Genomic DNA, 18,763 nt, shown 5'->3' with positions numbered 1-18,763 from the left:
TGCCTTCCAGAGCATATACAAAGTAATAATACTTGGTTACTGTTCTATATTTTGGTCTTCTTTTTAAAAGGCACAAAGCCTGGGGGGTGTGGGGGGGAGGGAAATGGGTACCAAGACATGTGAAAGGGTATCAATGTATGTGAATTAACGCACCTTCTATCTGGCAAATATCATGTAACCCTTTTACTAATTACAATTAAAAAAAAGGCACAAAGCCTGCTATTTCTAGTTGTCTTTTCAGTGTAGAAAAATAACCACCTTTGCATGGGCAATAGATTTTAACTGTTGATACTTTATTTCAGAAATTTTCTACTATATCTTTTTATTGCAGTCAAGAAAACAGTATTTTAATGGTTGGAAACAATAATTCACTTGGAAAAAATATCACCTCATATTCTTTTTCTTCATACCCCAAATCCTAGGACAGATTGAGGAAGGGTCACTGGAATTTCCCTGAACAACATGGAAGTTCAGGAAGGCTGGAGGCGTCAATTGTCCTTTTCTGGAAAGAGGTCAGGAGGGGACAGTACTAAAGCTTGAATTCAAGTTTGCTTTTTGACTGCTGACACTCTACCTCTTGAGCCATTCCTCCAGGCCTACATTTTGCTGGTTTGGAAGACTGTTTCATGAACATTTCTGCCCCAGCTAGCTTCAAAGTATGAGCCTCCAGATCTGAGCTTTCTGAGGGGCTACAATTGCAGGTAGGAGCTACCAGTGCCCAGAGATACTTTTCTGTAGCTATGTATCATCTACTATGATGATGTATCATCTATGTATTATCTACTCCCTACTCTGTAGGGAGGCCAGACGGAGGGTTAGCCACAGAGCAAAATATAGTCATCACCCACAAGAGAATTGTTAGGATGCCCAAGAGAGCACTTAGAGCATAGGATGAATGTAACATCCAACCAAACTGTAGAATGCTAAGCAGCTAGTAGAGAAGAGTTATCTAAAGAGATATGTCTAGGGCAATGAGCCTTGCCTAGTGGTAGAATGCTTGCCTAGCATGCACAAAACCCTAGGTTCGAGTCATCAGTACCACGTACTCAGAAAAAGCTGGAAGTGGTGCTGTAGCTCAAGTGGTAGAGTGCTAGTCTTGAGCAAGCAGTGTCCTAGAGCAGTGCCCAGGCCCTGAGTTCAAGCCCTGGCAAAAAAAAAAAAAAGAAACCTAACCACAAGAGTTGATGTGGCTTAATACAATGACAGAGTAAAATCACAATGTAAGTTCTTAGATTATATTGCTTCAGAGTACTATTATGGCCATCTTAGTTTGTGGGAATGCATTTAGCTTCTCAGAATACAATATGTCCTTAAGCAGTACAGGAAAGAAAATGTGTTCGAATATTAACCTGAATTATTAGGAACAAGGAGGTGAGAATACCATGACATTCAGTATGAATAAGACCTAAGTTCTCATTCCAATTCTGTAATTTCTCTAGAAATCAGTTTGGACCAGAAACTCCAAACTCTTATCAACATTGCCTTCCTGTATTTTCAGTCATGCTGCATTCATCTGATCAGATATACTCAGATCTCTGTAGAAGGCAGAAAAACCATTGGGCCTTATTCAGTTCTTCAGAAAGTAAAGGTTTCTTTTGAAACCAAAATGTCTCTATTTGAGGACCCCCCTAGGAAAACAAAGGGATATTCTGTCCCTAGCCTAAGTCCAAATTCCAAACTATGACTTTTTAAAATAGCTCGATTTCCCAGCCACAGAAATAACTTTTCTGGGTCAATTAGCACATTTCAATGTGCCAATTAGCAAAGAGTGAGATTCTCAAGCCTATTTGTGTTGGTGACAGCAAAGTTTTCCCTGCAGCCCACATGGAGACAAGGTGTGTGGGTTACAAAGATGCAACCCAAAAATATGAAGATAATATTTGTGAATGATAGACAGACACCAAGCAATGACAAAGTCATAACTAACCTCTTCCATTTGGACTGAAAAATTGAGGCATTCAAAAGAACCATCTGAATGAGAAAAAGAACTAGGAAAAGACTGGGTGATAAAGGAAGAATAAAGGACCAAATGTAATAGATCAACGAGGACACAAAATAACGGGCAATTTTGATAATAAGATAATAATATACTGAAGTCTTTGGGCCTTTAAGAAGAAAGAATTTTGATAAAAAGCATTATTATTACTCCTCTTATTATTCTAGTAGACAACAGATGGCTTCAAACATAGATACAGACTAGGCTAGGCTAGGCTAGGGTGTTCTGCCTGAGAAGGAGGCTGAGACAGCGTCTTCTTTCCTTTTTCCCTTGTTCAGAAAAATCTGTTGGGATTAGATGACAAAGAGTGAAAATGGCAGAGGACTAACTATGCAGCATGGAACCAGCATCACATATCACAGCCTGATATATTTGTATGTGTGTGTGTGTGTATACTTATATACATATTTGTACATATATACATAAACATTCACATATATGTGCATATATATATATGTAAATGTTTTGCACAGTCATAGGCACCAAATAGGAAACCCAGTATCACCAGCAAGACAAAAAACTCATCACTGGCTGGGAGTTTGCACTAGTGCAAGAGTGCTTGCCTAGCATGCATGAAGACCCAAGTTTGATTCCTTGGTACTACATACATAGAAAAAGCTGAGAACAAGCTAGAAGTGGTGCTGTGGCTCAAGTGGTAGAGCTCTACCATTGAAAAAGCCCAAGGACAGTCTCAGGTATTGAGTTCAAACCAAGATTGGCAACAGCAGCAGCAGCAGCAGCAGCAGCAACAACAACAACAACAACCCCGCAACTATAACAAGGAACTCAAAACATATACTGCACATCTGTTTTTGAAAGCTATGAACTATTGACAGCCTGACTATGGGACCACCACTTCTAGTCCATAGGTCTACAACAAGGAAAGTATGAAAGAAAGGAGAGGGTCTTTGTCGCTCCTGGAACTGTATACAAAATTATATGTTTATGGGATGGAAATGTAGCTAAGTGGTAAAGCACTTGCCTAGCATAGGTGAGGCTCTGAGATCCATTCCTTGCCTCAGAAAAACCAAGTATGTTGGTCTTATAGTTCTCTTCAGCTACTCAAAGCCTATGAGCCAATACTTAAGAGAGGGATGCTAACAAATGGCAGGCAAGCTCCCATGACTCTGCCATGGAAGAAGAAAAGGACTCTGATATCAGTCAGGAGACTGCTCACCCACCCAGGCTTCTTCAGCAAGTCATTTACCTCAATGAAATAGCTGTTGAGCTCCCTACTAATTTAATAATCAATGGTTCTATGATGTATTTCTCCTCCTTTCCTTCTAATAAAGAAAGGGACCCAATACTGGAAATCACCTCAAAGATCCATCAACAGAAAGAGGCCTCAGTCATCCTGACTGTGAAAGACACTTGTAACACTAGGGCTGTTGAATATATGGGTCTTCTGCAATCTACCTTATCAGTTTTAAATGTGTAGAACCAGGAGGAACAGAAACCTGTGTATTTTCTAGCTGGTCTGCAAATCTCAGTGACAATGGGTCACAGAGCAGAACACTTAAGGAAGTTGACTCCAAGTCTTTCAGCTATTAACTTCTCTAACTCCTTTAACTCTTTTTGTGTACTCCAGTGTAGGTATGAAGTTTATGTATACCAGTACAACTAGCACACTGATTGATCAGTTCCTTTTCTTTCTCCGGCTTCCGCATTACTACTAATGAGAAAAAAAAAGATTAAAAAGATAGAGCCAAGAAGGAAGGGCAAAAAAAATTCAAAAGCTGCCTTATTGCTTAATTGGATCATGAGATTTACCGGGGGGAAATGCCAATCTTCCTGTCTCATTTTAAGTTAACCTGAGCTTGTCAAGAAAAGAGAAAAAAAAAACAATCTAAGGTGGAAGAAAAGAAACCATTGTGCAGAGTAGGTAGAGGTGCTTAAGGCACCTCTAAATTCAATGCTCAAGTCCTAACCCCAATCCTTTGGAATATGAATGTATTTGGAGATAGGGTCATCAAAGAGGGGATTAAGTTAAAAAATAAGCTATTAAATGTGTTCTGATTTGATGTGATACGCAGGCACTGTATCTGAGCTTGTTTTTTGTTTTGTTTTGGTCAGTCCTGGGGTTTGAACACAGGAACTGAACACTGTCCTTGAGCACTTTTGCTCAAGGCTAGCGCTGTGCCACTTGAGCCGCAGCACCACTTGCCACTTTTTCTGTATATGTTGTACCAAAGAATTGAACCCAGGACTTTGTGCATGCTAGGTAAGCACTCTACCACTAGGCCACATTCCCAGCCCCACAACTGGAATCTTAACTCCTGCTTCTATGCTCAATGGCTCATAAAGGAGAAAGTTACTTTGCCTTCACTGGGGCAAAGGTCCACAAGAAATATAGGAGAGAAGGCAACCTGTACAAAAGAACCGTATCTGATCTCAACTAATGGTGGAGACTGTTCTGAGTTCTGGGCTGGAAGCAATCACGTAATTGTTGGCCAGTGCAGGAAGTGATTTTCTGCTAGGCCCCCTTTCCTGGAATCTGATAGGGCTGCTGAAAATGAAAAATGAAAAAATGAAAAAAGCTGAGTAAATGGGAACAAAGTGAGTAGAGTGTTAATACAGATAGCAAGTTACCGCCCCAGGCAAGCAAGAAGTCACTTCTGTTCCCGCAATGCTTCATTGGACTCAGCTAGTAAGGAATACTGCTCTGCTGTATGAAACTAGCCAGTTTTTTTAGTGGAATTTTATTCAGTCAATTTGAGTTATTTGTACCATTCTGTGGTAGATTAGCCCTGCTGCTCTGAGTGCTTGGGAGTTTGTCCATTTGTTTTGTTGCTAGGGATGGATTCCAGGCCTTTGTACATGCTATGCATGCTCTCTACCCTGGAGCTGGACCTACCAGCCCTAAGGTGGTTTTCATTCTGCAGTTCAGCAGGGGAATTCATGCAAGTCACATTATACACTATGTAGAATGAAGAGCACTGGGGCCTATAGTAGCAACCTGTGACTGACTGGTGATACTAATCCTCAGAGGAACAGCAGCCAGAACATACCCTGCCTATTAACACAGGGACAGCATGGCCTTCCCTTCCCAACCTGACAATGGCCTACCTAGAAGATAGGACCAGGCCTTGTAACCTAAACCTGGCAATCCAGATTACCATACACAGAGAGTCTGAGATGGGGCCTAAAACGATGTATTTCTAGCAAGCAGCACCCAGGTTACTGTAGAACCTAAGACCCTTCCCGCTACCCCATGGCACCATATGGTTACAAATGTTCATTCCATCATCATCCCACACCCTGTCAATTAAACCCTCCAATTTGGGGGCTTGGCAGGTCTCTGGGTTTATTTTTTCTCTTCATGGTGATGAGGATGTACCTTGGGCATGCTAGGCAAAAATGATCTACTTGTAAACCATACTCCCAGCACAGCAAATTAGATAAATTTGAAGTCTCCATATTAGTGTTTTTTTTTTCTTTTCATTCCTACTGATGATGCATATGAATCTACAGAAGTGCAAATGCTATGAGGATATGGCTGGTCTATCTAGGGAAGGGTATGAATACATCCCTCAGAAGGAGCAATGCAAAGCTGTGCTTTTAGCATTAAGAGGCCAGGCTCTAGTCACAGCTCCCCAAACACTGGTATTCTTTTTTTTTTCTCTGTAAAACAAGCAGCCTTAATAATTGCAGAATCTGTCTCTCATATCTGCTACATGACGTGACCTTATAAAGTATAAAATGCTATGTAACAAAAAGGATTGCCATTTTGAGAGTTTAGCTATAAACTCTAAATATGAGGCATATTTAAGTTACTGAAGCAGAAATCTGTAGTTAGAATTTTACAGGTGATTTCTTTCACTGATCTTTCTAAAATGACCTGTTTAGAGCTCTTCAGCCCCAAATGAAGGACTATGAGAACATTTCTCCACCTCAAGCCTTCTAACTCCTGCTTTGCTTTCTTTTTTTTTGGTCAGTCCTAGTGCTTGAATTCAGGGCCTGTGCACTGTCCTTGAGCTTTCTTAAAAGCAGTGTAGCACCACTTGAGATACAGTACCACTTCCAGCATTTTCTGTGTATGTGGTACTAAGGAATTGAACCCAGGACTTCATGCATGCTAGATAAGCATTCTAACACTAGCCCAGCCCTAACTCCTGCTTCTCTGGGAGCTTGTTTTTCACCTGCACCCCACCACAGTAGGATTCTTCTTTCTAGCCATAGGGAGTTAGTAGATGTGTGGCCCATGCTCTGAAAAACATTTGGATAGGTAAAGAAGAAATCTAATCATTGCTCAAGGGTACTCTTGGGAATGTAAACATCTTTTGAGATCTCTGGCCAATTATTCTAAGCATCTAAGTGTATATGGCCCTTAAATATCTAAAAGTCTCTACGGTGGGACGCCTCAACCTATTTTCCTCCCACCAAACCTTTCCAATAGCTTCTGAAGACTAATTTGATCTATACTAGTTCTGATCTAAACCTTAATTGCTGCCTCAGAGTTCCACCACTGAGCTTCCCTGAACTCAAACAGGACTGGGTCAAACTTAAACATTAATATGTGTGTGTGTGTGTGTGTGTGTGTGCGCGCGCGCGTGTGTGTGTTTATATGTATATAAACACATTAACATATGCAAATAATCACATGTGCATGTAGGCTAAGAATCACTGGACTACAAAGGAATGAGCAAATATTGTTTTAGATGTCAGTGGTAAGATTCTAGCAGCTACTCACCAGCCGGGTATTTACCACAGGAAACACTAGTGCCAGAAGAGCTCCATTCAGCATATGCATCTGTAACCTAAAAGATAAACGGAGATCAGGTTCATATATCACAATCAATCTCTGATGTAAATGTAGCAGAACAGCAGATTAAGTCAGGCCATATGGGAGAAAGCTATGTACCCATACAACTGTCTAAAAAGCAGTCCCAGAGTTTGCACATGCACACACACACACACACACACACACACACACACACACACACCAAGATAATTCAAAGCAGAATCATTTGCATTCACTGAAACATTCTGAAGAGCCCCGTCACTGCTTCAGATGCCCCAGAACACTTCCTAAACACACTTTGGTTATAGCACCTCATTACATAACAAGTTCTGTGCTCCCTAAACACTCAGGTATCCCCATTCAGCATCTTCAAGGGCTAATGCATTAGTAAAGGGGTAATAGAGACGTTCAGTGCTCCTTGGTCACAGCAGAAAATTTTTTTCTTAGACTACCCTTTGCCATTTACAGTTTCAGCCAGTCCTCTTCCCAGACAAAGAACTGAACAGAAAAGGGCTTCAGAGTTTTGTGAAACTTGTTTCCCTGAAATCTCAGATACACCTGTAAGAACTGTTGCTGATGATAGGACCATGTGGGAGCCCTCCAAGCTTTCTTTGATGCATTTTTATTTTTATATAGTGGGCTATATAGTATACATTTTTGCAAAAGAAAGCTTAGGACATGGTTCAGTGGTAGAGCACTGGTCTAGGTCTTGAGTTCCATCCCTAGCATGGGGTGAGGAAGAGAGAAGAATGTAAAGAACATTAGATAGTGGTACTGTATCCTAGATCCAAGACTGGTAAAACCCATCTTAAGTCAAGAACCATTAACTCAGGAACAGAGACTACTGAGAAATCAGATGAGGAATTTAAGCAGCTTTCTGCATCATTCAGGGTAAATTGGTCTTTATTATTGGGAGAGACAGAAAGAATAGAGGCTTGCTCCTCCTGGGGGAAAAGCTGATTTGATTATCTAGCATACAATATTGAAGACAATGTGCCTCACATATATGTTCTCTCTCTTTCTCTCTCCCTGCCTTCACTCCCTCCCCTCTCCCTCTTCAACCCCCTGAACGTGCACTGAACATTTCAATATACAAATCACTGGGCAGTATATTCAAATATATTATCACATTCAATTCTCACCATTTTTATTACAATTGTCTTCATTTCATAGCAGAGAAAACCAAGATCGCAGATAATAAGGGAGGACAGAAGAAATGAAGGAAATATGTAAAAGGAACAAAAGAAAAAAAAATATATAAAGAAATCATGCAAGACAGCTAAAACTTAAAAAGGAGAGAAGAGAAGAGAAGGGAAGGGAGAGGAGAAGGAAGGAAATGAGAGGGACAGAGACAGGAGAAAATGCATTATGTTAGACTAGCTTGCCTACCATACTATAGAAGGGTATTCTTCCCCAGAGGGCCATTCTCACAGATAACAAGGGCTGAGTCAGAGATATGCTGCACATATCCAAACTAACCAGTCCATAGCCAGGTTTCATCCACATGAGCCTTACACTACAAAGGCAATACTCCTCTACATTAGTCGTCTTATAGCCCGGTACCAGGTAACAAGGAATATCTCCCTCAGTTTAGAGCCTATGGAAATAGGTCAGATTAGCCACATGAACTCTTCACCCAATCCTACCTTCTCTCCCATGGAAACTCCAATAAGGATGGTGGCCTAAACCTTCTCTTTCTGCCTCTAATCTTTCCCATTTTGATGTTTTCCCCATATAACCTAACTTAAAGTCCCAGATCCTTCTACCAGATCCTTGGGGCTACACCTAATTTGTCATCACATAGAAGAATACAAAACAGCCATCACCACTCTCACAAATATTTCTTGTAAGGCATTTTAGTTTTGTATAGGGAACTGTGCTATGTTGGCTTAGTTGGTAAGCACCTATAGCTTCACACAGAAAAGATGTCAATTCTCATGAAAATAATCTACAGAGTCAGAGCAATACATAGAGATACATAGAGTACATAGAGATAAATTGACTCTAAAATGTATGACGAAAGTCAATGAAACAGGGTAACTGAAGTAATTTTGAAAAGAAGATAAATGATGAAGTCATACTACTGGATTTTAATGCTTACTCTAAATTTAGAATGAACAAAGTAATGTGCTATTGGACAAGAATGGACACATCAATCAATGTAACAGAATACTATAATCAAACCAATGCTGATAAAAGTCATTTGACAAAGAGTGCAAATGTTATTGAAGAAACTAGATATCCATATGTAAAACGGTACACACACATTAGCTAAACTTCACACCTTATTTAATTGAAGGCTGAGTCATAACTCTAAACTTAAAAATGTGAAGCTATACAATTTTAGGAGAAAAATCTGTGACCTTAGGAAAGCAATTCTTCAACATATCAAAAAAGCATACAGAAAAAAATGATGAATTGAACTTAAAATTTAAAACTATATCTGAAAAATGTAAAGACAAGCTATCAAATATATAAAGTGAGAGAAAATGTGTACACGTTAATCCTCAAACTCAATAATTTTTTTTAAAAAAATCAATTGAAAAATAGGCAAAAGGGCTTGAGTAGAAAGTTCACCAAAAAAGATACACAGGATTGTGTTTTGCAGCTCAGTGCTTGCCAAGCACATATGCAGCACTGTGTTCAATTCCTAGCACTACCCCCACCAAAAAGGGGGGAGGGAATGCAAACTAAAACCTCAATCAGAAGTTATTCCTCACCTACCAACAGAATTGCTGAAATAAAAATAGTGACACTAGGGGGTGGAATGTGGCTCAACGGTAGAGTGCTTGCCTAGAGTGCATAAAGCCCTGAGTTTGATTCATCAGTACCACATAAACAGAAAAAGGCAAGAGTAGCTGAGTACAGTGGCTCACACCTGTAATTCAAGCTACTCAGGAGGCTGAGATCTGAAGATCATGGTTCAAAGCCATCCTGGGCACGAAAGGCCTTGAGACTCATCTCCAATTAACCACTAGAAAACCAAAAGGGTGCTGTGGCTCAAGGAGTAGGGCGGGAGCCTTGAGCTGAAGATCTCAGAGACAACACCCAGGCCCAGGGGTAGGGTTGTAGCCTTGAGCTAAACAGCTCAGGGACAGTGCCCAGGCCAAGTTCAAGCTACACAACCAATAGAAAAACAAAGACAAAAAGGAAAAGAACAGAAAATGCCAGGAGTTGAGCTGTGACTCAATGGTAGAGTGCTAGCCTTGAGAAAAAGCTCAGTGACACTGTCCAAGCCCTGAGTTCAAGCCTGATGACTGGCACAAAAAAAATTCCAGTGACTCTAGAAATGGCCAGAGAGGCTGCAGGGAAACCGGAACTCCATACATTGTCATTGGAAGTATAAAATCAAAGAGTAAAATTTAGAAGAGTTTGGCAGTATCTTCTACTCCTGGATGTTTACCTCCTGGAATGAAAATTGTTAAAATGTGGAATACAACTGTAAGTCCGTATGTCCTTTGATGAATGAATATACAACTGTGGTACACACATTTATGAAAAATTACTAGTAACCTAAAGGTTTAGACAACCATTTCATCTAACCACATGTATGAATCTCCAAGGCATTATGCTTCATGTACAAAGCCAATCTCAAGAGGTACATGCAGTAGTATTTCATTTATATGACATCATCAGAATAACACAACTCCAGTGACAAAGAACTGATAAGTGGTTGCCAGGTTTTCAGGACATGGGTATCTGTATGAGAAAGTTAAGGACATGATGGAATGCACCCTGATGTGGTGCTAGGCATATAATCCACACTCATGTTAAAAGTCACAGAACTTTAGATCAAAAACTCATTTTCATTATATGGTAGAATTCAAAATGTACATGAGAAGCAAGACACTAAATTCTCCCAGACCCCAGTCTTAGCTTTCACAGCACCTGAGTAATCTTTTTAGTCATTTTACCAATGCTTTCTCACCTATTCCATTTTATCTTGAAATTTTCAAACATATGAAGAAAGATAAAATGTAATATAATACATACTCATGTGTTTCCCATCTGACTTTAATAAATTTTAACTATTGACTTACTTGAAGCCCTTTCTGAATGGCGTTCATCTGCCCCACTCCCAAGAGAAAGAATCTGACTTCTAAAAATATTTCCTTTCTATTCCTTTTAATACATTTATTGCATTCATATAGATTCATAAGCCACATATAGTATTATGTTTATCCCATTAAATGTGTGGTAGTATAAATACAAACACAGTGCATCTTCCATAAATATACTCTTTACTCAACATGGCTTCTTCTTATCTGCTTTTCACTGTTGTATAATGTGTAATTCTATGAACATATCATGTACTATTTGCCCATTATTATGTTGATGCACATCTAAATCTACTCTTTTCCCATCAAATAGTTAAGGCTTACTTTCTGTAATTTGTATTAGAAATAAAATAACTCTACTTCTATCATCCTAGAGTTCAGGGTATTTCTGATGTTGTTTCTGAGTTCATGGTTTAATAGTAGACTTTTCTTGTGACAGCATAAATAAATCTTATGACAAGAAATGCAATTTACACTTTGCATTTAAGAACTCACGTATCAGAAAGAATGACAACTAGGTATGTGGCTCATACCTATAATCCTACTTTCTCAGCAGAGCGAGTTTTGGAAAGTGAAGGTTCAAACACAACCTGTACAAAAAAGTTAATGGGGCTCCATCTCTAATTAACCAGGCAAAAGCCAGAGTGGAGGCATTGCTCAAGTAGTAGAGCCCCAGCTATGAACAAGAATATCAGGAGATCCTGAACTCAGATCCTGGTACTGGCACAAAACATGGAGAGAAATAATGACAAATGGTGAATCTAGGTGAGATCATATGTCTTCAATGGACTGCATGTTTACTTTTCTATGTATCTGAAAATTTTCATAATAAACGCTGAAACACAAGAAATGAAAAAGTAAGAAAAATCATACAAGTGTAACACTAGTACAAAAATAGTTCCCTGCTTCTAGCCAATGGTTTCTTACTGCCTTATTCTGGATCAAATGAGGTTCGAAATCATATTTTTCCCCTTGTAAAGTTCAGGAAGTTGGCATAAGCTTCCCTCTCGAAGGTACCTATAATAAAAGTGGTTTTAAATCTGAAAATGTTCTTATGTGAATGAATGAAAAGAATTTCATCCTGAACTTATAATGGTAACATACATAGATGGTGAAGTGGGAAGACAAGGATAATGCTGCGCATTATTATCTACACTTACTGAGTGCTTAGCATATGTAAGCTTCCATGCTAAGAGGATTACACGGGTCATCTCATCAAATTGTCACAACCGTTCAAGGACACAGTTACTATCAATATACTGCATTTCAAAGGAAGAAGAGGCTGAAGCTTTTAGCCTCAATTGAGATCATATACTAAGTAACAAGTACAAGGAGAACCTGGGCCACCTACTTCCAGTGCATAAATAAATAACTTTCAATACATGTGCAGCATCCAATAAACCAGATGATGAATGATCAGGGCATTCCTTCAGTAAATTATATTGTACTTATTCAAGTCATGCAATATCTCTACTGCCATTTGAGATAAGATTTAAAGGAATATTTATTAAGATGGGAAAAACAAGTATGGTCTATTAACTTTTTAAATTTGCCAAGATAGCACATACAGAATAAGCATATTATTTAAAAAAGTGAAACTAGTGAGAAATTATACTAATATCATTACTAAAATCATTAGCTAGTTTTATGGTTGCCTATATTGCTTTCTGTAATGTTTGATTTTTCCTCTTACTAGAAGCACAGTCTATTTCATCATTACCAATTGCACAATTCCTATATACCTTGCCCAAACCTTTTCTGTTATGCTCTGTTGCTCTTTTTATGGAATTGCTCTTGCCTAATATGTAGCATAGACAATTGCTCCCTTGGCTTTCATTAGGACTGGGTGGCCTGACAAAGTAAAAACAGGCCCCAAATGATGCGTCCCCATTCTTCTATCGAGTACAGTTTGCCATGGCTCTCAGAATGGAAATTGTTGTCTAAGTCTCTAGCCTTCCTTTTATCTGGAAATGATACCCATCCCAAGACTTGTCTATGGAAAGCACAGCAGCCCAGGATGAAGAAAATAAATAAGAGCAGTCTCTGCTCCACAAACCTTCTTCAAACACATTTAAGCGACTTGTATATATGTGAGGATCACAGCAGCTTTGCCTGTACACGTGAAAGGGAAGAAAATCCTGTGATCAACTTGAAAATTTCCTCCTTCCTCCATGCCTTAAGGAAAGAATATAAATGAATATAAACATAGGATCCTGACAAGTAGCAATCTGCAGAATTATCATGTATAGCTTTGTCTTCCATGACACAAACTGCCACTGCATTGGCCCAAGGTAATCTTCCAAACACATTATTCACAATAAGTCCAAACCTAACCAAAAAAGCAACTTTCTCAATGGTGACACATTTAAATATCATATGACCCAAGCCAAATTTCAGTTCAGAGTCTCTTGGTATCCACAATACCTAATCTGATATTTAAACTGTTCCAACACTAAGGCACAACAGAGTCAACCTGAGTCCCACATTTTAACCTCAGAGCAATCCCAGATATCTAAAGCTCTCTGTTTAAAAATAGGAGGGCATAAGCCAGGTGCTGGTGACTTGTACCTGTAATACTAGCTACTCAGGAAGAGGAGATCTGAGGATCTCTGATAAAAGCTAGCCAAGGCAAGAAAGTCTGTGACACTCTTTATCTCCAATTAGTCACCAAAAAAACTGAAAGCAGAGTTGTGGCTCAAGTAGTAGAACAATAGCCTTGAGCCCAATAGCTCAGAGACATGTTCCCAGGCCCTGAGTTAAAGCCTTACAAAAAAAATGGATCATATAATATATGTAATCTATAAAATAGCCACCCATCCAGCTACTAAACTATCTGAATATCATATGGTACAAAGGCTAACAGGGTATCAATAGTCCAATGTCATGATCACATGTCAAGATGCCCTCATGTTTACCCTCATCTACCCCCAAGCTTTCCTACCTTGACTCACACCTGACCTACTGTAGTCTCTCCATCCAGCAAGGCACCTCTTGATCTCTGCAGACAAGATGAAATTTCATCTCTTCTCCTTCAAAAATCTCTCTGGACTGAGTCAGCAGATACAAATGAGCAAATAATCCCACTTGGATTGCAGATTCACTCCTTTCCACATGCACATGAAGATGAGTACATTTCAAGGCTTTAGTATAGGGAAAAGGGGAAGTTGAACATTCTCTCAAAGGCAGCAGATTTATGCTATGCCTCTGCAATGCACTTTTCTTTCCCAGAGCAGGGCTGGGGAAAAGAGTTCATTGCCATCATACAGTGCCACTTAGTGAGCCAACTCCACAGGTTCTCCTACCTCTACTGCACATAGGTAAACTAGTACAGTAGTCATCCACAGGTCAACTATACAATGCCAGGAAATCTTAATTGCCATTCACTTTGTTTTCCATCTATTCTGTCAAGATATCCCAGCTCAGAGAGAGAATTCCAAAATACTAGCCTCTCTAAGAAGGTTTCCACTAAGAAGTTTTCAGTCCTCTGTGAAACCTTCTTCTGAAAAGTATCACCAGCTGAGCAAGGTGGTGTAGACCTGTAAGTTTCAGTGACTCAAGAGGCTGAAGGGGAAGAACCAATTGAGCCAGGAGGCCAGGAGTTCAAGGCCAGCTTGGGTACCACAGGGGGACTCTGTCTCAAATGAATGAAAAAAAAACCAGCAACCAGCACACCAAACAGCAAGCTGAGAATTGGAGACTTTTGTGGATGGGACCATGGAAAGTCCTCTACCATCTGCTGACGATATCATCCTTTAGATCAGATAAGAAATCCAACAGAGAGACTGGGAAACTTCAAAGTGCCTTGGTTTCACAGGATTGATGGCTTCAATAGCCCCCATGTCTAAGATGTTACTTTCCTGAAGTTTCACACAGGAGAGAGGATAATGGAACTTGATATGCCAACCCAGTTCCAATAACAACACTGAACATATCAGAGATCTGTTCCTAACTCCAACCCCTGAACAGACAAGAGACTCTGGGTCCATCGAAGTCTTAGCTAATGTGAGGGCTGCCAAGGCTAGAGTCAGGAATCCAAGAGTATCATCTGCACACCACTGAGAGAAAAGTAGCCTAGATACAGGGAAGCACTGATTCCAGATGAAAGGACCCATGTCTCCAATTGCCAAGTGAGAGTCTTCACCTGAAGTCAGCTGACTCATGCTTGTGGCTTCTCTCATCTAGTGAGGATGTGGTAGTTTAATGACATAAATGCAAGGACTTTCTAACCTTGAGGTTGGATGAGATCACCTACACGAAGCATACCCCAGTCACCATTATGTCTGTAAGCACAAAGGAAGCACTGACTCACTGTTAAGATGTTTTTGATGTGAACACGGGATAGTTGGAGAGGTTGCCTAAACCCTCAAAAAAAGGAGAAAATCCCCTTGCTTAAGTCACAAGGGGTGAATATAAGCGCTGTGGGTTATCAATCCTCCTGATTAGGTCAAAAATATTTTACTTGAACACAGATGCACTCATTCCCTTGCATATCTTTCTTACTACAACAGTGAGGAAGTTCAAGCAGAGATCAAAGAAACTTGAAGGCCCAGAGTACTTACTATCTAGCCCTTGAAAGGTCACTAACTGCTATTCTAAACCAAAATATCTCCTAGGTCTTTCCTTTAAAGTAACAGTTGGCTAACAACCACAACACAGTATTTCCCAGTTTCCAATGAAAACAGAGAACAATAAAATGCCCCAAATCACTGAAAACATAGAGGGATGGTCCTACTACTGCCAAAATCTGGGACAAATCTCCATATAACAATAAAAGTAATGCTAAAATAAGAAAGGAAAAAAAAGATCAATTCATGCAACAGCTTCTAGAAATCTGAATGACAGGAAGATCCCCAATCTTTGTATCATCATCAGCCTCATGACTTACCATATGGTAATCAACAACAGGCCAGCCATTCCTCCTTCACATGATAATCAGCCACTCCCCAACCAAACGCACATCCATTTGGAGACCTGCCCCCCAATTCCTCAAGAGTAAAAATAAGTTAGGGTTGATCATAACACATTATGTGGGAATGAGTGTCTTCACAAGTAAAAGTTGAATAGTCATGCTTGTAGAAAACTGTGGGTCATAACCCAGATATTTCATACATTAACAGATTTCAGACACTTACTATTAGGGCTAAATATTCCATATTGGTCCAACAGAACCAGTAGATGAATAGCACACCACACTAGAAAACAGGTTAGAAGGTCTGCACATCGATCTTCCTGCTAAACGTACAGCTGAGAAGTAGTTATAATCAGTACAATAAAAACAAAAAATATTTAAAGGCAGTCTACATTCTCTGTCTTTGACCAACAACAGGTTCTCCTATGAATATGCATAAACACCAGAGTATCAATGAAATTCTCCAGCAGCACAAGGAAAACATACATCATTCAGAAGATTTGGAGGAAGCACAGGTGTTTGAATTTACTGCATGAACCAAAGGAAATATTTTAGAAAACTATCCTTAATAGTACGCAAAGGCAGGCACTGGTAGCTCACATCTGTAATCCTAGCTACTCAGGAGGCTGAGATCTGAGGATGGATGTTCAAAGCCAGCCTGGGCATGAAAGTCTGTGACTACTATCTCCAATTAACCACCAGAAAACTGGAAGTGATGCTGTGGCTCTAGGGGTAGGGCAGTAGCCTTGAGCTGAAGAGCTCAGGGACAAAGCCCAGGCCCAGTTCAAGCCCCATGATGCACGAAGAAGCAGAAGCAGAAGCAGAAGCAGAAGCAGAAGCAGAAGCAGAAAAAGAAGAAGAGGAGGAGAGGAGGAGGAAGAAGAGGAGGAGGAGGAGGAGGAGGAGGAGGAGGAGGAGGAGGAAGAGGAAGAAGAAAAACAAACTGCTGTATGCCAGTGGCTCATGCCTATATACTCAGGAGGCTGAGACCTAAAGGACCAGTGGCATTCAAAGCCAATTTGAGCATAAAATCTGTCATACTCGAAGTAAACATTAAAATGCCATTCTAGAGATATGGCTCAAAGAAAACCAGGTATGAGAAAGAAAGCTAAGCAAATGTAAGGCCCTGAGTTCAAGCCATGGTATGAGGAACAGGAGGAGGAGGAGGAGGAGGAGGAGGAAGAGGAGGAGGAGGAGGAGGAAAAGGAGGAGGAGAAGGAAGAGGCATCAGTAAAGTAAGAGAAATTAATACTATAATAAAGTAAGAGAAATTAATACTGTAATAATTAATTCATACTTAAAGTTCATACTGAAGGAAGGCATGGAGTTACATGCCTGTAACCCCAACTACATGAGAGGCCAAAATAGGGGGATGGCAATTCAATGGCAGCTTGAAAAATACAAGACCTAATGTGAAAACTATCTAAATGCTAAAGGACTATAGCATGGCTTAAGCAATAGAGCATTTACCTACCAGTCATGACATTTTACATTCTATTTATAGTTCTGCAAAAATCCAAAACTAAAAACTACATTGGAGATGGTAAAAACAAAATCAATCAGATCTTCAGTATGGAACTCAAATCTAAGTCTCTCACAATCATGCAGAGGTAAAGAAAAGGAAAAAGGCACAAAGAACTAAGGAAAAGTACATGAGAAAGTGAGGATTCTCCAGCATAGCCCTTGTGTTTCTTACTGATGAGGCTAGGGGGCCGGGAGTGTGGCCTAGTGGTAGTGCTTGTGCAGCATACATGAAGACCGGGGTTTGATTCCTCAGTACCACATACACAGTAAAGGCCGGAAGTGGTGTTGTGGCTCAGTGGTAGGGTTTTAGCCTTAAGAAAACCCAGGAGCAATGCTCAGTCCCTGAGCTCAAGCCCAAGATTGGCAAAACAAAACAAAACAACAACAAAAAACGGAATTGATGGAGCCAGTTGGCTCATAAATGATACTAATGTTCCCTAAAAGTGATTTTGAGACAGGTAATTTATTTTGAAGCCAGTAGTAGGAGAGTAAGCAGAAAATTATTTCCCAAGGTTGACAGTCTTCACTCATTATCAGTGGGGAAGTAGTTCCAAGACACCCTTGAATACAGCAAAATCCATGGAGGCTCAAGTCTCTAGTATAAAATGGGCAATTTCATATAGCCTACAAACTACCCCTACACTGATTCAACTCTAGATTCCTGCTGCTAGCTAAACACTGGCTATACACAATTAGGAGAAAAGTATGAGAAACATTTGTCCTAATCAGTAGAAACCTTGGGCTCTCCTAGCAGAGATTTACAATAGAACAAAACCTAGATACATAAGGTCATACAGTATGATGCTAAACAAAAGGACCTCCAGGATATAGAAACAAAAGCCATATAATGAGTGATTGTCTTCCTTAATGTACTATGTTATCTCTCATCTCTTTTGCTATCCCTTGGTTATCTCATACTCTTACAGTATTGCACCTTGTTATCTGATATATTGTATATATGCTTATTTGGTTATTTGAAATAGGATACGGAAGGGGGGAAAACAAGATGAGGGGCAGGGGTGGGGGGAGGGAAATGGGGACCAAGACATGAGAAAGGGTATCGATGTTAAGGTTAAGCCATGCACCTTCTATCTGGTGAATATAATGTAACCCTATTAATTACAATAAAAATATATGGAAAAAAAAGAAAAGGATGAGGAAAAGAGCTAACTATCCACATTAAAAAAATCTATGGATATGAAACTTCTACATACAGGCAAGCTATGGGGATAGATTTTGTATAAAACTGAGAAAAGGAATCCTGTAGCTTGGATATTAAAAGGTGCTGGTATAAACCAGGTGCCAATGGTTCACATCTGTAATGCTAGCTACTCAGGCTAAGATCTAAGGATTACAGTTCATAACCAGCCCAGGGAGGAAAGTCTGTGAGACTTTCATCTCCAACTAATCACACACAAAACAACTGCAAGTAGAGCTGTGGCTAAGAGTGTTAAGAGTACTAGCCTTTAAGAACAACAGCTTAGGGACAGGCCCCAGGGCCTGAGTTCAAGCCCCAGGACCAACATCAAAAAGAA

The 18,763-nt window shown here is 39.9% G+C and overlaps 1 protein-coding gene across 3 annotated transcripts in view; it reads right to left on the bottom strand.

Annotated features, from left to right (window-relative positions):
- Positions 1 to 18,763, bottom strand: part of Tmem164 (transmembrane protein 164) — a 162,183-nt gene that overhangs the window by 67,935 nt on the left and 75,485 nt on the right. For all 3 annotated transcript variants that reach the window (XM_090325662.1, XM_090325661.1, XM_090325660.1), the window contains one exon: positions 6,687 to 6,753. In XM_090325662.1, the coding sequence (XP_090181788.1) occupies positions 6,687 to 6,746 (60 nt within the window). In that variant the 5' untranslated portion in view covers positions 6,747 to 6,753. The remainder of the gene's footprint in view (positions 1 to 6,686; positions 6,754 to 18,763) is intronic.

The sequence above is a fragment of the Megascapheus bottae genome, chromosome X, assembly GCF_031878675.1.
Source record: "Megascapheus bottae isolate mThoBot1 chromosome X, mThoBot2.hap1, whole genome shotgun sequence".
Lineage (NCBI taxonomy): Eukaryota > Metazoa > Chordata > Mammalia > Rodentia > Geomyidae > Megascapheus > Megascapheus bottae.
Note: the sequence above shows the minus strand (reverse complement) of the source record. Positions and strands in the feature narration are given on the sequence as shown.